Source organism: Malus sylvestris, chromosome 1 (genome assembly GCF_916048215.2).
Source record: "Malus sylvestris chromosome 1, drMalSylv7.2, whole genome shotgun sequence".
NCBI lineage: Eukaryota > Viridiplantae > Streptophyta > Magnoliopsida > Rosales > Rosaceae > Malus > Malus sylvestris.
In genome coordinates, this window is record NC_062260.1 from 18,419,810 (window position 1) to 18,442,767 (window position 22,958).

Below are 22,958 nucleotides of genomic sequence, written 5' to 3' on the forward strand. Positions count from 1 at the left end.
GTTCATGCAATATGCAATTAGGCTATGTGGAATTTGTGAGTCAAAGCATCAAAATTAATTTAGAAGCAATTAGGGTTTTTAACCCAAAAAATTTGAAAAAAAGAAAGAACAAGACTAGGATTTATGTGGCACCGCCGCCGCATCATCGTGGAAACACTACCGGACCGTTGCGCTGGGCTGCAGCCTAGCAGCGTGGAGACAACCTTGGGGCGGTGTTGTTTTCGACACCTTGGATCGATCGCAGCAGCTCTTTAGGCTTGCTGCCACTAAACCGCAACAAGACTTCGGCCTGGGTTGGATCACACGCATGAGCCCGAAGCCCCAACCCACACTCTAGCATGCCTGAAGCCTGCTGGGCTTGTCCCTTATCTTGGCCTTATTTGCCAACAAACCTTTGTGCTTGTTGGGCTTTGTCTTAACCCCGGCCTGCGATTACCATAAGCTAGCCTAGACGGCTGGGCTTGTCCCTACAACCCAAAAACTGAAACAAGCTTTGCTGGGCTCCGCGCACATGTCCCTGGGCCATCTTCCGTGCTGGGCCCGTGTCCGCCTACACCAGTTTTGACCCAAAACACTAGCAGCTTTGCTGCTGGGCCCGTCCTAGTTACATGGCCCGTGGCCTGCAGCCATGTTTAGGCTGCTCTGCAACCACCCGAGGCCTAATATGCCTTTTAGGGCTTTGTCCTACTCACTGCACCCAAGCCCACTGTAATTGGGTATTTTTTAATCTAATGTTATTTTTGGTATTCTTTATAATTTTAACCCGAATATTATTATTATTTTTACTTCTACGATCAAACCTGAATGGTTACGATCTATTGAATTAATTAAAGTGACCAACATTCCATTAATCTGATAATTAATACAAAATTATTGGCCTGAAGCTCACTTTTTGGCAATTAACGATTCAATAAATTATTTCGTTTCTTTGAATCGTTGATTATCTTTCGTAGTCCGATGCACTTATACTTGGGTTCCTGAAGCAATCCACAAATTCACTACACTTTATTGTATTTTGTATTTTGTGTTCTTGCATGTACCTTTATATATGAACTGAACATTCATAACTAAATCAAACCTATAGTTTCGAATTTAGAGTCTTTGAAACCTGAAGTTTTCATTCAAAACTTACTACATGAAACCTGTAACTTTCATGCTTAAATTAAACCAATACATGTCTATAGAACCCGAATGTTCTACGATATATGCTTATGGCTTTCCATATGACTAACCACGTTTTGTTGTACCCTTTATTTAGGGACATGTCAAACTTGAACAAGCTTGATTTCACTGCTCCAGAAGTCTCTAGAAGAAACTACCTGAAATGGGTTCAAGATTTGAAGCTCCATCTTACTGCAAAAAGTCTTAGAGTTACTATCGAGGAACCAATCGATGATGAACCCGTCGACGAAGCTTAGAAAGCTACTGCTATGATCTTCATCCTCAGACACATCTATGATGCACTGCAAACTGAGTACCTCGCAGATGAGGATCCACGTACCTCTGGCTCGCTCTAGCCGATCGCTTCAATCACCATAAAGACATTTATTTGCCTGGAGCAAGACATGACTAGCAGCATTTATGCTTCCAAGACTTTTAAGTCTGTGAATGAATACAACTCTGAATTTTGTAGAATTCGATCGCTATTTAAGTTTTGTAACAAGGACTTAACCGAATATGATCTCATGGATAAGACCTATTCAACCTTCAATACCACTAATATTGTCCTGCAGCAACAATATAAGGTACAGAAGTTCACCAAATTTTCTGATTTGATATTTTTTTTTACTTATTGCTAAAAAGCAGAACTAGCTTTTGATGAGAAATCATCAAGCTTGACCTACCAGCTTGAACGCTGCGCCTGAAGTGCATACGACCAATTCTAGCAGCTAAAACCGATAGAAACCCCATCTTGGCCGTAGAAAATGGCGGTAAGCCCCACCACAAGCCTTAGGTCAACAAAACAGAGGCCCACCCAAATGAGGACATTTGACCTAGAAACGCCAAATCCTTGCCCCTAAGGCCCCAGACTTCAAGAATATGGGAAAAACTACTGTTTAATCGGCTTCCACTGAACTGGACATATGCTATCATTGTGAATCAAGGGATCATTAGTCACGCGTATGTCGAGCTACCCACGAGGCTATTGCCAAATATCATTCCCATCGTGAGTTTAACTTTGCGCTTATAGAACTTCTCGGAGATACTACTACAACTCTGAAGGTTTTAGATTTTCAAAAGGTATGCCGAGATACCCCTAGTGGCCGAACCCCCCCTAAATTTTATGTTTATGGTTTATTTTTCGGACAATTTTCTAAGTATTTGGAATTAATTGTTTGGTTTTGGTTTGTTTTGAACTATGAACAATTATTTTATGGATATTATTTCTCGAATTGATTAATTGAATGAATGGAATTATAGTTATGCATATGACCGATTCAATTAATTTATTTCAAGGTATGACTAATGGAGAAGTTAGTTGTCTGGCTAACGTGCCACCACGCACACTATATTGTGTGAGAAACACAGTTTCACTAACTTCGTACCTAAAAATGCACATTTGGCAACCCTCTCAGGCCTATCCAACCTGATAGAAGGATACAAAAAGGCCCGTATAATGTTGTCCAATGATGCTGAATTAACCATTAAAGAGGTACTATATTCTCCACGTTTTGGAAGAACGTTGCTGAGTTTTAAAGATATTCAAGATAATTAATATCATGTTGAAACCACTAAAGAGAATGGTTTTGAATTTCTTTTTATCACTTCTTAAGAATATGGCCAGAAACGTATTCACGAGAAGCTAGAACGTCTCCCGAGTGGATTGTACATAACAATCATTCGAGCCATTAAGACCCACCACGTGGTCGACCCTATGGCCGAGTTCCAGACCACTTTCTTGCTTTGTCATGATCAAATGGGACACCCTGGACGAGATATGATGCGCCGTATCCTTAAAGCATCACTTGGGCATCACTTGAAATCTTATCCCAGCCATTCGTTTTGCAAAGCACGCTCATTGGGGAAGTTGAATATTGTACCCTCACTTATAAAGATTATTCACGACCCCCCTAAGTTTCTTCAGAAGATTCAAGGGGATATTTGTGGACCTATCCAACCAACATGCGGACTATTTAGATACTTTATGGTGTTGGTTGATGCATTGATGCGATGATCACATGTCTGCTTATTGTCCATATGAAATCCTGCATTTGTGAAACTCCTAGCACAAATTATTAAGCTTAGGGTTCACCATCCTGATTATCCGATTAAGTTGATTCGACTGGATAATGCTAGAGAGTTTACGTCACAAAGTTTAGACGATTATTGCATGTCTGTTGGGATTAAAGTTAAACATCCTGCACCCCATGTTCACACCCAAAACGGCATGGCAGAAGCTTTCATAAAGCGCCTTCAAATGATAGCTCGAACTTTGGTTATGTAAACCAATTTACCTGTATTTGCCTGGGGCCATGCAATATTGCACGCAACTATGTTAGTCCGCCTGAGGCCCACCGTTGCCTAACCTCATTCACTGTTACTGTTGGTAACTGGATACGAGCCTAACATCTCACATTTACATATGTTTGGGTACGCAATCTATGTGCCAATAGCGCCGCCACTACGTATCAAAATGGTTACTCAGAGAAAAATGGAAATTTATGTTGGTTATGATTTGTCATCCATTATTTGTTACTTAGAACCCTTGATAAGAGATCTCATTACTGCACGTTTTGCAGATTGTCATTTTGATAAGACAGTCTTCCCGTCATTAGGGGTAGATGAGATCACTAACGTTCCTGTAAAACACCGCGAATTGTCGTGGATTACTCCCACTATGTCTCATTTAGATCCCCGCACCCCTCTGTCTGAAACTGAAGTGCAACGTATTCTAGATATTCAGAACATCACTTAAAGCATGCTGGATGCTTTTACTGATCTAGCAAAATTGACGAGATCAAATATACTCGCTGCAAACACACATGTAAGGATTGACATACTGAACGTATGTGGTAACACCACCGTCGAAGGCCGAATCATCCCCAAGGGTGGGGCGGTTACACCTTCCACAAGGCACAACATGCTAGTGGCTAGCCAATCATCTGCTTATGCCCTGAAGCGTGGCAGGCCTCCTGGTTCAAAGGATTCACAACCTCAGAAGAGGAAAACAGCACAAACTAGTGACCCTAGTTTGAATCCAATCATTACTTACTCATCTGTTCCAATGCATGAAGTCATTCTAGATTATGGTGATGTCTTAGAAGAGACATACCGGCCTCCTGAGAGTCGTGAGATTTCGGTCCATTAAGCAATAATGGATGAGGTTTGGAATCGGAATGAGATGATTTTCGATGATGCATTCGCATATATCGTTGCTTTCGGCATCATGCTTAGCGATGACATTGAATCACATTTTGTTGATGAATGTCAATGTAGAATAGATTGATCAAATTGGAAACAAGCAATATAGGTAGAACTCGATTCACTCGCAAAACGTAAGATGTTTGGGCCTGTAACTCATACTCTACTACATGTGAAACCTATGGGCTACAATTGGATTTTCGTGAGGAAGCGTAATGAGAAGAATGAAATAGTGCGATTCAAAGCATGCCTCATAGCACAAGGCTTCTCTCAACGCCCTGGGATTGATTACAAGGAGACATATTCCCCCGTAATAGACGTCATAACGTTCCACTACTTTATCAGTTTGGTAGTTTCTGAAAAAATTAAATATGCATCTTATGGACATGGTAAGCACGTATCTCTATGGGGATCTAGATATGGAAATGTACATGAAAGTTCCAGAATGACGTCCATTGACTGGTTTAAATAGTTCTAGACCACGGAACGCTCTCTTGATTAGATTGAAGAGATCGCTCTATAGTTGAAACAAATATGGGCGGATGTGATACAATCGTCTGAGTGAATATTTGACAAGTTAGGGTTATGTGAACAACAAACTATGCCCATACGTGTTCATTAAGAAATCACATTTCAGATTTGCAATGATTGTAGTTCATGTCGACGACATGAACCTCATCGAAACTTCTGTAGAGCTTGATTAAATTGCCGTTCACTTAAAATCAGAATTTAAGATGAAAGATCTTAGGAAAACTTGATATTAAGGGTGGGCATGGTGCGGTTTCGAGTGAAACCGCAACCAAAACCGTAACATTTTACGGTGTGGTTTTGAAATCAAAATCGAAATGAAACCAAACCATTTGGTTCGGTTCGATGCGGTTTCATACGATTTTGGTTCGGTTTTTAAGATTTTTTTTTTCTCCTTGGATTTCTGGTTCTTCTGATTTTGGTTCAAGAAGGAAGGGAAAATGTTAAGTGCGTTTTTTGGGGGGTTTTGAAGATACGAAGAATTGAGAAGTTTAATTATAAACATAGCTGGTAAGACTTGTATACTACAGGGGTCACCAACCAAACTGACGACTACCAATGCCAAGTCAGCATCTTAGAATCTGTACTGAAATAAGCAGAAGGTAAGGAACCGATAGAACTATGAAAGAGATGAAAGGCAACTGGGGTTGGAGGAAACCCTTTTAGGATTCAAAAGCCATCATTAGGTTTATGATAAATCTAATCACGGTACCAACCATATTCCAAAACTGGTAGTTAAAGAGGGGCTTGCTTTTACAAGTTTATGCTGGTTGTTTAGGATGAGCACAAGAATCAGCCATGAGAAGAAAGAGGAAAAGGACGACATTCTGTCGAATAGAGGTGGAAAATGGAAAGGGATGTCATTCTAGTGTAGTTGAGTCTATACAATAAATGTATGGACTCTAGTAAGGAATCAATTAAAATATGACATTTAATATATGGTGCGGTTTTAGTTTCAGTTCTGTTTTGAAAACCCAAAATCGAAACCAAACCATTATCCTAACCGTGGTTTGGTTTCGAAATCGCAACCATTTCAAAACCATAAAACCGAACTGTTTGGTTTGGTTTGATTCCATTCATGTTTTGGTTTCGATTTTCAGTTCCAAGTGCCCACCCCTACTTGATATTGTCTTGGCCTGGAGATCGAGTATTGTTCGGATGGAATTCTAGTACATCAATCGAACTACACTCAGAAAGTGTTGCGATGTTTTAATTAAGATGAAACGAAGTCTTCGAGTACTCCTATGGTCGTTCAGACTCTAGATGCCCAACGAGATCCCTTTCATTCCAATGAGGATAAGGAAGAGATTTTGGAGCCTGAAGTTCCATACCTAAGTGCAATTGGTGCTTTATTGTACTTGGCTCAATGCACTACACCTGACATCTTCTTCGCTGTTAATCTTTTGGCTAGATATAGCAATGCGCCTACACACAGACACTGGAATGGTCTTAAAGACATTTTCTGCTACCTCAAGGGTACAACGGATTTGGGCTTATTCTACACCCATGAATCCTTAAGAAGGGCCGCTGCCCTCTCAATCCTCGGGTTGATTCCCGCCTCGTTGGTTACATATATACTAGTTTTCTGTCTGACCCGCATATGACACGTTTTCAAATGGGCTATGTCTTTACCATTGGAGACGCCACTATATCTTAGATGTTTACCAAGCAAACATTAGTTGTGACTTCTTCAAACCATGCTGAGATTCTCTCCCTAATGAAGCATCGCGTCAGTGCTTTTGGTTGAGAGCATTCATGGAACATATTCGAAGCACTATTGGTCTTTTTTCCATCGTTGACTTTCCTACAACGATCTTTGAAGACAACATAACATGTAACGAGCAGTTAAAGAATGGATACATCAAGGGAGACAACACCTAGCACATAGCGCCGAAGTTCTTTTATTCTCACCAGCAACAACAACATCAAAACATTAAAGTCAAGCAAATCTGTTCCCAAGACAACTTGGCTAATCTATTTACTAAGTCATTGCCCAAGTCTACTTTTTAGAAGCTCGTCTAATGAATCGGTAGTTTAATTCCCATTAGAGTTGTAATCCTAATAGGGTAATGGTTTAACCTTCCCTACTACTATATATAAAGGCGCAATATGGTAATACAACACACGCCTCATAATTATATCTCACGCTTCTCTCTTTGTTGCCGCCGGCCCTTCTCCCTCTCCATCATTTATACAGTTCAATCAAATAGGCCTACAACAATATGAATATTATTAGACAATTTTTTGCTTTTACAACAATTTGAGAATGGTCTAGACTTCATATCAATTTGGTTCGACTTGTTCTTAGAGTTAAAATAAAATTTAATATATAACCTAGTGTATGTCAATGTAATTTTTTTTTTTTTAAAGAAAGGGAGAAAGGGTAAATATATTACAAACAAAGAAACATTACACAAGAAGGGCCTAAATACACACTTTGAACAAAAGAAAGCTTTGGAACCTAGCACAAACACACCACACAACAGAAGAAACCCTAAACCACACCAGTTACTGTAGTAGTTCCTCCTGGTGCCGAAACTCCCCACAACGAGTCGAAGCCATCTCCACCACAAGGACCTGCCATCACACCATCTCGAGTCCCAGAGTTGAGGAAGGACAAGGCCACTCCATCCTCCGTGAACCACCAAAACGATGGCCGCCATAGAACAAAGGAAGCCCGCGAGAAAAGATCCCACGAACGACATCACCAACAAAGGCGAACACTGGGAAAAACCTACAAGGGCCAACAAAGGTGGTAGTGCGAACAGCCGAGCCAAAGCTCTACACACCTTCCCATAGAAAAGCGACAAATTACGGTTAAAGCTGGCAGAATCGAAATTAGGATTGGTGGAAAGAAAATGGAGCCAAGTGATGAAGATGATACAGGGGAAATGACCGAATGAGATAGAGGAAATGGGTGAACAAGATTTGAGACTCAGGATGATGAAAACAGAGGCAAAAAAAGTACATGGAAGATGAGATCGTCAGAAGATCTGGATGGAAACGGGGCTGGAATTATTGCAAAAAAACAATAGGAGAAAGAAAAAGAAAATGACAAAGGGAAGTCAAGGGACTGCCATCGGCCTTACCATGGCAAGAGCCGACAGCGACACAGAAAAACGAAAACAAAGTCACTCACTTTACCGGTGAGAAAGGCTCTCACGGAGGGAGAGAAAAGCTTCCCAATGTATTTTTGGTAATGTTTCGTTAAACTATTATGAGTAAGCTAAAAAAATACAAATGTGTGGAAACAAAATTTGCACTTTTTATTTTGGGAATTGTTATTGGTACTCCAAAAATCTCATTTTGCACTCCAAACTTTCTATAATTAGGAAGAAAAATACACTTGTGATGAGTGTAAAATGAGATTTTAGGAGTGCTAACACTTTCCTTTATTTTTCATGTAAAAACAATGTGTCGAGAAGGGCTCATTAGAGCTTTGGACCACCAAAAACTCAAGAAAAGCGTTTATAGCTTAAACGATTAAAGAAAAGCTAAGTACCAAAATCTAAAATTAAGCTTTTACGTGACAACTAGCTCTTAGTCTAATTATTCTTCTCTTCTTAAAATTAAATCTCGAATTCTGAGTTCTCCTTTGCCTCATTCATTGCTTCATTTGGTCTACTACATTAGTAGCCATAACATTGAAATAGGATAAAACATTTACCACGGTTCAAAATAACGCCATGACTTTAATGCTACATAACATTTAGTGTTACATGTGTATACATAACATTTAGTGTCACATGTGTTTTAATTGATTTCCACAACTGTTTATAATGTTTCTTTTCAACCTTTTTATGCTGCTCAATGCCACTTACCGTTAACGAAGATTGTGAAAAAGTAAAACGAAAAAAACAAAACAAAACACTCCATTCAACATCCAAATGTTGGAAATAAACCACATTCACAAGAATATTTTCTTTTGATACAACATTCTCAATGACCTAATAATAAAAGCAACAATAACAACGATACAAGTTTTGGTGTTTCACACTTAAAAGTAGGTCATTGATAAGACTTTCTAATTAATCATACAACTTTTCTTTTGAAAAATAAATGTTACTACTACTCCATCAAGGATGGAACTCAAAGATTCTATTTACATAACCTACCACTCCATCAAGGATGGAACTCAAAGATTCTATTTACATAACCATGGCATCACATTAGTGTCTGGTTATGTTTATATATCAGTTGAGTATCCAGCAGCCATGTAGCAGCAGCTCCTGTAAAGTGAATGCGGAACAAAGCAAATCCGCTTTTGATCGAAAACCATAGAACTTGGTTGTAACTGAAATAGTGTTACCGTGGACTACTTGATTTATCGCTTAATGGAGATGCTTCCGGGAAATTGAAAGAACCCTTCAATTCGTTGCACATTCCATGCCTGCTTCGAACAGTATGAGCAGAAAGCAATACAATGCGCTAGCTGCAGCTTCACTGTCCTGCAAACACAAAATCAAATTAACTACTTCAGTGAACATATCAAATAGGTTCTCGGAGTGAAGTGATAAACATATGGGCCAGAAAGTATTCACTTCATGTTTTCAGCTTGATTTCCTCACCTTGTTTCGTGACACTGCTCTGCATTCGGATTCTTCTTGGAGCATCTCCATGTGGGCAGACAGGGATGGATGTTGGTGGATATTGCGGTTGTGTGTTGTTTGACTTGTAGGATAGAGAGCTACTCGTCTGAGGAATATCTGTAGTGGTGTTGAAAGAGGAAGTACCATCTTCGAATAACGCTTGTGAGAAAAGACATTACTACATTGTCTGGACTCATCATGTTCGGAGAAGGGTAGAATTCCGGTTGAAGAGCTACTCATCTGAGGAATATCTGTAGTGGTGTTGAAAGAGGAAGTACCATCTTCGAATAACGCTTGTGAGAAAAGACATTCCTACATTGTCTGGACTCATCGTGTTCCGAGAAGGGTAGAATTCCGGATAGCATTTCAACCATTTGCATTTCCTGGTGTTCCTTTGTACCAACAAAAGTTCACCTAACAAGGATGAAGTATACAAGACTTGGGGATTCTGTGACACACAACAATGATTTGGGACATATTTGTCCAAAATCAATACTGTGTCAAAGACTACATAACTTATGTTGCGGTTCCTGGACATAAATGTCCACACCTACGAATAAGTTCCCAGAAAATCTGGTTGCAGAAATGTTGATAACTGCGAATGTTTTTGAATTATTTGTAGGAGAATATAACGGTGTAACAATGTGAGTTGGAGGCACATTCTCACAAGGCACTCTTGATATTCTCCTACAGATAAGAAAATCGTTGTTCATTAACAATATTGGAGTGTTTCTCCAATAGCTAATGCAGAATAATCTTTTGCACGTCAGTGGAGTAACTCAGCGTTAGTATCACTGGGTTACTCCACTATGCCCATCATACACCCATCTCAATGACTCTTGTAGGTTGGAGCGTTGAAAAGAGTGTACGATGCCTCTGTTATTCAAGAACTTTGTGGGAAAAGAGTCGCAACCTCCATATCTAGAAATTGCGACTCGTTGCATCCAATATAGTTATTGGCATGCAGAAGCTCTCCCACTTCTGAGAACAACATTGGTGACTGCCATGTGTAATTTTGAGGCTGATCAAACGGTTGAAAGGGTAAACTCAGATTTTCTTCTGCCTGAGAATAAACCTGGAGGAGGAATCATGACAAGCATGTGTTAAGTTCTGATGTACTTCTGGTGCACCATATTAAAAAGTTCATAAATACAAAAAAAAATTCGTTCTCACCTCGGAAATCCTTTCATCTGTAGCTCGATTATAAGAATTAAAAGCGGCGTTGATAACTGGTTCGTTTTCGCAATTGGTTGCAATATTATTCTTATTAGTAACATAAGAAGTATTAACCCCAATTGGAGATGGCCAGTTACTGAATTTGCCACTATGGACGCCAGGAACATTTTCCAGCTGGTGTGGTTGAGACAGCTCAGGAGGAGATAAGGGCAAATCCAAAAGTATGTCTAGCTGATCAAAAATGTCTAGCTGATCAAACTGCCATATTAAGATTCACAAGACAAAGCAAAGTGTTAAATTTTGATTTACTTCTAGTAATTCGTTTTACCAAGTTCACATAAAATATATTTAAAAAGCGTCTTCCTCTTTACCTCCTGCATATCATCTACTGCATGGTCATTAAAATCAGATGAAATACCGCTACAAGGTTCACCATCATCATGATTGCCACTGCCGAGCACAGCACTTCCTTCTAGCTGTTTGGATGCAAGAATTTCTTCTGTGTCGGGAATAATATGATTCGTTGCAGCAGCTTGGTTATCAGAATTATAGGTGATGCAGCCACCAGTACCAGGATCAAGCAATTCATGACCATAGGTATCAAGAGAATGTCCAAGCTGTGGTTGTTCAGGAAGAGGAAGGAGTGAATTCAGACATTCTCCTGCCGGAGCACATGACTGCCACTGCAAGATTGTGAATCACAAACAAGCGAGTGTTAGTTTTGATACATTTCTCGTGCTCCATATTAACAAGGGAAAAAAAATGTTCGAAGAGCATTTTTTTTTCCTTGTTAATAAAACAGAGGACTAGGCGAGATTAGCTCATGTCCGTCAAAGTCACAAAGTGCGACTCTCAGTCACGAAGGTGAGAGGAACAACACATCCAAAAACGTCCCTCTGATCCTCTGTGATTATTAAAAGACAAAACAATACAGATAAATACATACAAGGGGGGACATGAAACCAAACCTCTTGAATCATGTCGCATAGAGATTTATTAATAAAATCAGATGAGCTGCTGCCGCCACCAGGTTCACCATCATCTTGATTCATTGCAGCAGCAGTAGCAGCTTCATCATCTCCGGGACTAGATGCAATGTAGCCTCGATTACCAGTACTATCAGCAAAATCACCACGGATCGAAGTACCCGTATTAGACTTAGAATCAACTGGCTTATACTTCAGGACGCAGAGAACAAGGTCCCTTTGCTGATCCCTCTCCTGATGAGGACTAGAACCCCGTTTAGGTTTAATGCAAATGTACTCGTGCATTTTCCAGCCGGTCGGAACGGATTTAGACTTACTACCTTCCTGGAAGGTCTTTATTTGGAAGGTTAATGTCCTCTTTTTGCAAGTGAAATATTTCGAGCCCACATCCCGTTGCTTGCTGTTCATCTTCCAAGAGCCTTTCTTTGTTTCCCTATTGAAGCGACGACTATTGATGGATTTGTAACCACACGGGCTGAAGGAGTACCACGCCTTAGCATGATGAGGAGAATCAGGGAACATGTGCTCTGCAAAACAGAGTAAGATATCAAAAATTTGTAACCAATTCACTTCAAGGCCTTGTTTGGTGAATAAAGATTAAATTATATTGGATGATTCAATAGACTCATGTCTCGTTCGGTGCCTGGGATTGGATCGAATTGGACAGCTCACAATATTTAAGCTATGTTGATGGAAGAAATGAAGAAATTTTGTCCAATTTGAAGGTAGAAGATGAATTACTCGGAATGAAACTTAATGCTTCGAAGGGATAAGTTTTCTTCATGTCTAATCCATCTAATCCCCTAAAAAGAAAAATCGCTCATCTCTTGCTTCACGAATACCTTGAATTATAAGAGATATCCAACACTATCCAATCCTTGGGACCGAACGAGTAAAAGTGAGATAGAATAATGGGTTACCAGGCAATTCCCAAGGCTCGAACTTGCGGACATCGATGAAAGGGAGGAAGAGGCAGGCTTGAGAGTTGTGACTTTTCATCTTCTTGCTCAAGAAGTCGACCTTTTCATCTTCAGTGGGATGGAATCTGATCGCAGCCACCATGTCCGGCACCGATTGTGCGGTGGTTGTGGTGGTGTTGGTGCTGCTGCTGCTGATGTTTCTCATCCCTCCTCCTCTCCTTCAAATGTTTTGGAAACGGATTATCAGATGTTTTTTTGCCTTCAGAGAACAGAGCGGAGTAAGCAGAGCAAGTGAAGTTTGTCTTTAAAAACAAAGTGCCACTGTGCTCTTTTGGCTTGCAAGACTTCCTAGTCTTCAGATGAAGCTGCCAAACCAAGTTTAATTTCTTGATGGTGTGGAAATGGCATCGAGTGTGGATCCCACCCAGATTCCTATCATGTCTTTTAGTAATTTGTATTTGTGCGTTTCTGTTCTTTCGAGGAATCTCACACCACTCCTCATCCATCACTCAAAGAAATAGTCTTTTGAAAGTGAATAGTGTTTATTCCAAGTCTTTGAGCTTATGGTGCAAGTTCCATCTTCTGCTTCCTACACTTTTAGGGTTTCTTTCATTTTGGTCTTTCAACCTTTTCTCATAGGATAAATTTTCAAGAGTGATGCTATCTATCCCCACTCATTTTTATTTCTCACATACGTTTTTTAGTTTTCGGCCGTCGGATCAAATAAGTTGAAGAAAATCAATAGCAAAAAATTAACAAAAGTATGTGGAAGGTAAAAATTGGTGCATGACTAACACTTTACTATTTTCATCTTGATCTAAATTCCAATATGACAGATTTTAAATCTACACAGTTATGACTACAAACAATATTACTATCCCAAATGAATGTATTATGAACGATATTACTACCTTAAACCTTGAGTAAACTAAATAATCTGATCTTAATTTTTTTTATATATGTGCGTAAATACGAAAATTCCATTAATGAATAGCAAAAGAACTTGTGTATAAAATAATATTTTTATTAAATGAATGTTTAGGGTACAATCTCTGTGGTTTATTTTTTTACAAGAATATTCCTCTTATTCAACCTCTAGTGTTGAGATTAGATCCAAGAGTGGCAACCACTTGATCTTGAACGAAACGGGACCACAAGCGGTTTCACGTGGTGGGTGTCGTCAGCTTCAACGTGGATGAACTGGCACGTATATTTGTTATGCTTGTTGATTCTTCACAAGCTTGATGAAGAATACAAGTGTTTGGGTTCTTGGTGTTTGTTTTGACCATAGAGCTTTCTGGATTTCTCCAAAGATTTGGACTTGCTTTATTTCTCTGGAGTCTTTTTTTCTTGAAAATAAGGCTGGTATTTATAGCAAGCGATTGAGTTTTAGTTTAGAATTGCCAATTTGAATCCCGTAATTTGCGGGATTAATTTTGTCATTTGTTCCCATTTGAGCTAATTATTTAATTTAGCTCTTTAGTTAAATCAATCTTTAATTTTGAAAATTAAACCCTAAATGATTTAACTTGATCATACTAGAGTTAATTTGTTCCCTTTTTGTATTTGATTTTATTTAATTTAGACTAATGGATTTAATTTATTCGTTATTCAAATCAGAATCAATAGGTTTAAGGAATTAAACCATAATTGAGGGATTTGATTGATTAGGGTTAATTTGTTTTTTTTTTTTTTACTTGATTTGATTTGTTTGACAGAGGTCTCAGATATCGACATGTGTCACTCTTCATGACTCATCCAATTTTGATGAGTCACATGTAAATATGCAATGTGTGCAATTTGGCGAAACCCATGAAATGCGCCACATAAACCCTAGCAAGTCAAAATTTAATTTGTGGGTGGACATTTTTTTCATCAAAATTTTGAGGCCTACAACGTATTTCAATTAGTGTTCTTTTTGTTAATTACATTTGTGTTGTGCTCGTCCGAAAAGTCTTCTTGTTTACATAGGCGACACTAAGATTTGTTACAAAACCGTATTTATTGAACAACACACGAGTAAATTCCATCAAATTTTGTTAGGGATTTGTTGTCCTCATTCTACCATGCACTTTTAGAAGTTTAGGGGCCAATTTAGTACTCAAAAAACGTCTAAAGACCCAAATATAACATCTACTAAAATTCAAGGTGCAAATATATATAATATAATTCTTGAGCTTCCAATACAAGTTTTACCCGAGTTACAAAGCAAGCTGCGACATATGACATATCACTATCAGTGGATCCCATCGTCCTTTAACGCGCTAATTTCTTTTAGTTACTTTAAGCTCCTTCAAACAAGGAGCATTTGGTGTTGCCTAGATCATCATAGAGACTCGGGTTGTCTCGGCTCGGGACCTCCGCGGAGTTCATGAGAAACGCCTGTGAGGATATTCGGGGACTCTCCGATTGTCTGGACAGGTTATGATAGTGGTGGGTTTGTTCAAAAGTTCTTTTCCAGAACAATTTTGAACCCAGTTGAAATTTTGGTAGGAAAAGTGTAGCAACGTCGTCGTTTCTTGATTTTACTAAATGTTAAAAGAAACTAGCATTTTTGGACGTTAGGGTTTTTCAAACCATGTGTAATCATTTACTCTTTCAAATTTAAAAGGATTAATCTCACTAAGTGGACCTTTTTACTCTTTCTTTAAATAACCTAAACCTAATAAATAAAAAGGAAAATTAATGAAAATGATTTGAAAATTTTGAGTTTTAACTATTAAGGACAAAATAAAAGATAAAGTGAATAGTATCAGAATTGACTTTTTAGTGTAAAAATGTAGTTTTTCATTAAAGTAAACAGTACCGAGAGTATTAAAATTCCCTAAATAAAATTCTCAACCCTAACCCTAATCCAAGTACCAACCTAAACCTAAATCTAAAAGAGCGAGGCAGTCATGCATTATAAACTTGCACACTTCGAGTCCCAACCCTAACGCCAAACCCCACCACCTGTTGACGTGTCATCATCCAATGGAGAAGAGGGCACCATCGAAGCCCTCAAGGGCCTCAACTGCTCTGCCTGCAACTGCCACATAAACTTCCGCATAAAAGAAGTTGAAGGTGAAAAGCAACAATAACTTTCCTCTTGGGATCATAATTTCCATCATACCATCAACATGACGGCTGGAGTTGAGAGCAGGAAATTCTTATTAAATCATGGAGGAGGAGGAGGACATCACAAGAGTTTACTAGCATTACCCCAATACCCCCACCAACACCAGATGCTAATGTCTAACTACAACATAGGGATGCGAATGGTGGAGATAATGTCTAACTACAACATGGGGATGTGAATGATGGGGTCCATCCCTTCAAATCAGTCTGATGAGCAGGAACATCGTCGTCGTCGTCACGATGGCAGATCACGTATTGACACAGGTGTATGGAAATCGCAGGCTTTGTTGATCTTCAACTTCATTTGCTTGAATCAATAGGACTTTGAGGTCCATTTGGATGTTCGGAAATTAGAGATTGAAATAGAGGAAATTAGAGATTGAAATAGAGTTGAATTCTAAGATATTTGAAGAGAGATGGACATTTGATTGGAAAAAGACGACCGACTGACGGTTTGAAAAAAATCCTTCCTCATATTGTTCTTCTCTGTGAGTGGTGGATCACGTATTGATAGAGGTGCAGAGCTTGCACAAGCTCTTGTTAGGTAATTTTTTTTTTTTGTCCTTGTCATTAAATGAAGTTAGTTGGTGGTTTTTTATTAAAACTCAAAGTTTTGAAACCTTTTTCATTAGTTTTTTTTTTTAATTATCCACGTGGAGCCACAGTGACACATTGGATGCTTAGTAATCGTTTACATGGGAGACATGTCACACTTTAACGTACTAATGGTCAACCTAACAAAATATGAATCTGGGATAAAAACGTAACTTTATGTATGAGACTTGGATGAAAAAATTTGATGCATGAAAATTTAAAAATCACGATACTTTAGGTAAAAAGTTAGAATTACCTTAAAAACAAATTCACCCAATTAAATCAGCGCCACTGTGCTCTTTGACTTCCCAAAGACTCCTCAGTCTTGAGATGATAGATTTCGAACAAGGATCCTCTTCGGATCCTTTTTGTGGAGATCCGGAAGATCAACCAATTTTATCCGTTCATCGTATATTGTACAGTTAGCTTTCGTTAGTTATTATTTATATTCAATTTTAAATTTTAAATTTAAAATGATTTCTAACTACACGATGTACGATGAACGAACACGATTGATTGATCATTCGGATCCCCACAAAGAGAATATGGAGAGGATCCTTGTCCATAGATTTCAAGCAAACGAAGGCAATGGCGAGCACCTTTAAATTATATGATCTTTTCTTGGATTTGGACGGCAAACACACATGCTAAAAGAATATCTATTTTTATTCACACACCTTAAATTATTTCTTTCGTACTTTTTTAATTTTTTAATATTTTTCTATCAAGTATTAGTGGTGTGTCAAAAAATACTAAAAAAATAAAAAGGTGTGCGAGAAGTAATTTGGAGTGTGTGAATATAATTTTTTTTTTTTACTTATTCTTTTCTGCATGATTATTTTCTTTCCTTTTTTATCGAAAGAAATTTTATCGCCAAACAATAGGAAAAATTTTGAGTAGAGATCTTCACAATGTGGTATATAACATCTCTCACAAAAACAATAGAATCTATAACATTAATTTTATTTTGAATTATTAAAAAAATTATAAATTAATGCAACTATGCAAAGAGAGAAAATGAACGTGCAGAAGTTATTTACAAAATAAGTGTGAAGATCAATAGTAAAAAAAAAAAAAAAAAAAACTATCTAACCCAATCTCTAAATTCCTTATTTATATGCTCCTCTTCCCTTTGCTTTACCATACACCATGCATATGAAGCAAAGCAAGAGACATCCTAGCTAGAATCTAAGATGTGAATCAAAGACATGTTTTATCTCCAATTAAGAGAATATAATTTACCTTAAAATACTTTGGTTCAATTTTTCTATGGAAATATTTCGATAGAAGTTACAATAGCAAAAGAAGGGACATAGATCAATCACCTTACTGTGTGTACATCATTGGCTTCTAATTCAAGTGGCCTATTTTCTAAATCTTAAAATTCTTACAAGTTTTGAAGTTTTATTACTAAACTCTTAATAGTTCCCTTTGATTTCTAAGAGACCATATGGTTTTAGAAACTTAGTACTGGGTTTAGTGGTATTCTTCTTCATTTGTAAATGAGAGATTTGAGGTTCGGATTTCGTGGATGCCGAGTTCGCAGTCTATTAGTCCCCCATTTTTAGTGCAAATATATCGTTGTATAAAAAAAAAACCATATAAAGTTGAAGTTAAAGCTAGCCAAACTAAGAAGTAAATCCGAATTTGAAAGAACAAAAGTAAGGTGGACAAGTAAATATGATGAAGGCTCAAAGTCGTAGAACCAAATGAAAATAGGTGAAAATGAGGAGATCAAACAAATAGCCTGAAATTACTCGACCAAGGGCAACAAAATAACTCCACGATGCTAATCGTAAGTGTCACTCAACAACGTTGGAGAAATTGCAGAGAATATGCTTCTCTTTTGCTATGGGAAAAACTTCCCTCCTTGAAACAATTGATGGGATTCCAAAAGTTCCTAATAAGCTTTGCAACAAAATGTTGTCATCTCACCTATATATACCACTAGCTAAAACTGTTCTTCCCAAGACTACACTACTAGTCTACTAGAAATCATCCTAGCTGATACCAAACTTAAAACTCAATTAACAAACAACTAAACACATTAACTCAAAATAATTATTCAGTAGCAACTAGCTATTCCAATTATATCCGAATGCCCCAAATGAGCACATCTCTTTCCAATAGTGATAGAGATCATAAGTTCGATTAAGAGTGATAGAGATCATAAGTTCAATTCGAGTGTTCACTTATTTACAAAAAGAAATAAAAGGGTTGTAAATGTGCATTCAGTTGATGTGGACTTGTGCTACTTTCCTGATTGCAGCTGGATATCCTTTTGATACTTTTCTCCTTATTTGGGTGTAGCATAACATACACAGTTATGTTACAAAATCACAAAGTTTTTTAGCATTATTTTGGTTTCAAGTTTTAACTCGATTGGAAGTCAAACAAATTTTTCTTCTTATGGGCTAAAAAATGACAAGAGAATATAACCACAAAATTCCACTGAAATTGAAGGGTTCTAAATAAACAACATTAACAACAATACAACATGAAAGGAGTACAGGAAAAGCAGAAATGCTGCACAGGAACGCAGCAGCTGATACAGGGAAAATAATTAAAGCAATATTTACATAAGATGGGTGTTTAATTCTGAAGGTTATCAACGGATTATACCAATCATAATCATCAGATTTTGATAATGATTGTAATTGCTACTCCATTAGGGATGGAAGCTCAAATTTCAATACCAACAACCAGTACATCACCATTTAGTGTCTGGTTATTGTAATATATTTGGGACTCCAGCAGCCATGTTGCAGCAGATCCTGTATATCGCCATTTCCAGAATAAACGACTGTGGAACGAAAGCCTGAGTATGAGGCTACAACTAGAACTTGGTATCGAAGTAACAATACCATTCCCCATCGGGGAGACTTTATAAGTGGTTTTAAGGAGATGCTTCAATGAAAGAACCCTATAGATGCCTGCTTCAAAACTGTATGCTTCAAAGACTCGGTTTTTGTTTTCTTCCGGGGCAGATGAAGAGCAATGCAATACTCTGCAGCTTCCCTGACCTGGAAATAAAGTTGACAGAAATCAAATTAAGTTGATTGAAAACAGAAAATAGCCTTCCCAAAGTATCAATACATGAGCTTTTATCAACAATTTTAGCTTTGATTGCTTACCTTGTCTTGTGATACAGCTTTGCAGTCGGATTCTTCTCGGAGCAACTCCCAGTGGATAGACACGAATGAACGATGATTGAAGACGATCTTGTTGAGGTACATGACTTTTGATGAAGACAGCACAATATTAAACGACAATTTTGCTGAGGATTATTTGTAGTTCTAGGAGAGTCGCGGTCTCCAAACAACTGCTTCTGAGAAGAGACATCTTTGCTTCATCTGGACACCTCGTTGGAGAGAGATTTCCAGTTGAAATCTCAAATACTGGTTTTGCTGCTGTTAATTTGAACTAACAGGCTCACCTAACAAGCTTTGCAGTTTCTAAAACTAGGGAATGCTTAAAAACGGCCAAAAAGGACAAGAATAGGCTTAGGTAACCTACATCGGTTGTCATGGACATAATCGACCAGAACTAGGAAAAGAAGTTTCTAATGCCTAAAGTTCCGGAAATGCAGATAAGGGTGATGTTTTACTTTTGCTAGAGTTCTTGGGGTTTACAAGTCCCATGTTGCTGTTTTCGATAATTAAGATCTTGCTATTTTTCGATAATTAAATCTTGTTGTTCACTAGCTATTCTAGAGTAAGTAATACCAACTAAACCTATGTTACTGTTGCTATCTTAGACTCGTGCTTGTGACTCTTGGTAGATTAGAGTCACTAAAAGTAGGGTACGTTGTTTCTTACCAGGATACTAATTACTAATCCTGGTCAACAATGATAAATCAAGAACCTAATGGGAAAAGAGTTTAAATCTCCATATCATCTAGAGATCGCAACTCATCAGTGCATCCAATACAGTAATTGGGATGCACACCATCTCCCGGCTCCATGTTCATTGGTGACAGCGGCAAGTAATCTTGTAACGGATCAAACAGCAGACCCATAAATTCATCTGGAAGAAAACAATCCTGGATCAAGAATCATAACGAGACAATGTTAAGTTTTGATGTAATTTTTGTGCTCCATATTGGAAAGTTCATATAAAACGAAGGATACAACATTCAGAGACTGGTTCTTACCTCTGGAATCATTTCATCTGTAGCAAGATCTTGAACACCATTAGGTTTGCTAACTGGTTCATTGGGATCATTAGTTGAAATAATATACTCAGGTGGCTGATGTGTGGAGGGGTAGTAATCGTGTGGTTGATGTGGATGCGGTGGCTGATGTGGTTGTGGTGTCTGCGGCGGCTGAGAGGTTGAATTCGGAATCTCTCCCAACGCAGAACACAACTGGTGGATTAAGAAACACAAACAAGCAGGTGTTAAATTTTAGCAGGCTTTGCAAGTTCATAACAAAAAATACGTAGAAAAAGCATATGATTATCTCACCTCTTGAAACATATCAGATGCAGCTGGATCATCATCACCATAAACATAGGTCAAAATGTCATTCCAGTTTATAGGACAAGAACCGTCTGGAGACTCAGAGCTATTAACATCTCCTAGCTCTTCGTATCCCAGATGTTCCACTGGCCCTGCAATCACATCACTTGCAGCAGCTTGATCATCTTCCGGGTTTGCAGCTGAATCGGCTAATTCGCCGCGGGTTGGATCAACCTTCGGCTTCTTATAACTAGCTGACTTGTTCTTCAGGCGGCAGAGGACAAAGTCCATCTGCTTGGTTGGTTTAGAACCCACCTCAGTGTTTGTACAATAATACTCATGGATTACCCAATCGGACTTCTTTGCTTTTGGTCCACGACCTTCGTGGAAGGTCAGAATAATCTTCTTCCCAATCACAGCTTTGGATTCTTCGGCCCTGATCTCCCGCTCATCTCCTGTGATCTTGTAATAGCCTTGATGCGTGAGCCGGTCGCGGCGAGTGCTGTTGGTGTCCTTGTATTTGGGGTGGGTGAAGAAGACCCACTCCTTCTCATTAACTTCTGGGACGAATGCTGAAATCCAACAACAAAACAAAATGTTCAAAATTTGAAACAAACCCATCCAACTCTTGAAGAACAAAAATCACAAACACTGAAACAAGATCATAAATTTTTGGGTGCCACAATATTATACCATAGGAAAGAGATCCGGGTTGGCTCTTCAAAAGGGAAAGTAAATCGAAATACAACACAAAACAAATTTTTTTTTATTTTTTATGGCTAGTGAAGAAAAAGTGAGATAGAATAAAGGGTTTACCAGGAATATCGCAGGGCTCGTACTTGCTGAGATCGATTTCAGGGAAGACGTGGCGGAAATGGGAGTCCGTCCCCTCTATCTTGTTCTTCAGGTAGTAGCTGACCAGCAACTCATCAGTTGGGGAAAATCCGAACCCAGGCAGTCGGCTCACATTCACACGCACTGCATCTCCTTCTTCAGGTGCGATGCTGCTGCTGCTGCTGCTACTACCCATCTCTCTCTCTCTCGATCAGTGTTTTGGATTGTGTGGGGAAGCAGAATTTTAGTGAAGTTGTATTTATTGCACTCATCAAAGACCCACTCATCACTTAAGGCACTAGACCTTGGAAAGTTGACTAGTGTGTTTTCCAAGTCTTTGAGCTTATGGTGCAAGTTCATCTTTTGCTCCCTACACTTATGGGGTTTCTTTCATTTTGGTCTTCCAACTATTCCTTATCACAGTAATATTGTAATTTAATTTAAACTAAAGTGTGATAAGTTTTAATTTGGGTGATGAGAGGAGAGTATACTACTCTAGTTAATTTAGTTACAGTTAATTTTACACGATTTTATTACAAGTCATATTACTATATGCAACAACATTAAAAGGTATAAGCAAGTTTATACGTCGGACGTAATGGCTTAAAGAATAAGGTCCTATAAAAACAAGACAATCTTCCACTTGTTTTTCATCACAACTAGAAAGCTGTCTAAATTGAATTGCACACACCATTTATTCGAGGTTTTATTTATCAACCAACAAATTATACAATTACAAAAATGCCAAATGTATAAATGTTCTTAAAACCAATAATTTAATTTCGAGATCATTTAAACAGACATACAAACATAACAAATTTTCCTATATGGCCACCACTGCATAAATATAACCAATCGAAACCATTGGGAACCTAAACCATTTATTAGGTTGTAATAAATTGTCCTCATTTTCCACATTTTGTAAAAATAGGGGACCAATTTGGTTCAGAAAAAGGTTTAGAGACTCAAATAGAACTACTACTAAACTCAAGGTGCAAGTTTCTAATTAAGTCTTGAGCTTTCAATACAAGTTCTACCTTAAACGCGTTAATTTTCAGTTATTCTTATTTTGTCCTGTAGTGGGAATCTTATGATTCTTATTTGCCTCCTCTCTTAAGTTGAGCTTTATTAATATTCTCCAAGAGAAATACTTTTAATGGTATTATCTCTTTCTTCTTCAACTTGCAGCAAACAAAATACTTTTAATGGCATTTATTTTTTGTTATTGGATTAACAGTGGGACCAGAGTCAACATTAATTATGGCAGCTCAGTGAGTCAGTTACACACGCCTAGCGAGTTTGGGCAGAGTTTTGTAGCATTTCTCTTTTTTGGGTTGATGCAAAAGTTCGTGACGACTATAAGACTTCTGGAGACGTGGTTCCTTTGATACTA

General features: G+C 38.2%; 2 protein-coding genes across 5 annotated transcripts in view; both read right to left on the bottom strand.

Annotated features, from left to right (window-relative positions):
* Positions 1 to 21,846, bottom strand: part of LOC126618197 (NAC domain-containing protein 22-like) — a 43,375-nt gene extending 21,529 nt beyond the window's left edge. Inside the window, exons 1-5 of one of the 2 annotated variants that reach the window (XM_050286276.1) lie at positions 21,548 to 21,846; positions 20,738 to 21,303; positions 20,426 to 20,638; positions 19,407 to 20,314; positions 18,753 to 19,295 (exon numbers count right to left, since the gene is read on the bottom strand). In XM_050286276.1, the coding sequence (XP_050142233.1) occupies positions 20,153 to 20,314; positions 20,426 to 20,638; positions 20,738 to 21,303; positions 21,548 to 21,761 (1,155 nt within the window). In that variant the 5' untranslated portion in view covers positions 21,762 to 21,846 and the 3' untranslated portion in view covers positions 18,753 to 19,295; positions 19,407 to 20,152. Of the gene's footprint in view, positions 1 to 18,707; positions 19,296 to 19,406; positions 20,315 to 20,425; positions 20,639 to 20,737; positions 21,304 to 21,547 lie in introns of those variants that run through there. The other variant, XM_050286274.1, reaches the window with a different exon arrangement.
* On the bottom strand, positions 8,766 to 12,941 carry LOC126618120 (NAC domain-containing protein 30-like). Of its 3 annotated transcripts, none has more exons than XM_050286218.1 (7): positions 12,562 to 12,941; positions 11,624 to 12,168; positions 11,027 to 11,338; positions 10,653 to 10,913; positions 9,459 to 10,554; positions 9,048 to 9,338; positions 8,766 to 9,001 (listed from the first exon to the last, which is right to left on the bottom strand). In XM_050286218.1, the coding sequence occupies exons 1-5, from the start codon at positions 12,764 to 12,766 to the stop codon at positions 10,363 to 10,365; spliced, it is 1,515 nt and encodes a 504-aa protein (XP_050142175.1). In that variant the 5' UTR covers positions 12,767 to 12,941; the 3' UTR covers positions 8,766 to 9,001; positions 9,048 to 9,338; positions 9,459 to 10,362. The 3 variants fall into 3 exon arrangements, with proteins under 3 accessions (XP_050142175.1, XP_050142179.1, XP_050142172.1); XM_050286222.1 differs by having other exon boundaries at positions 8,766 to 8,955; positions 9,002 to 9,338; XM_050286215.1 differs by having other exon boundaries at positions 8,766 to 9,338.
* Positions 21,847 to 22,958: the final 1,112 nt, after the last annotated feature.

Excerpts from the sequence above, each read along its gene's own strand:
- LOC126618120 (XM_050286218.1), bottom strand. The coding sequence starts at position 12,766 with ATGAGAAACATCAGCAGCAGCAGCACCAACACCACCACAACCACCGCA. Across the intron at positions 12,169-12,561 it reads CGAGCCTTGGGAATTGCCTG|AGCACATGTTCCCTGATTCT; the intron begins GTAACCCATTAT and ends TCTGTTTTGCAG. Across the intron at positions 11,339-11,623 it reads TATGCGACATGATTCAAGAG|TGGCAGTCATGTGCTCCGGC; the intron begins GTTTGGTTTCAT and ends ACAATCTTGCAG.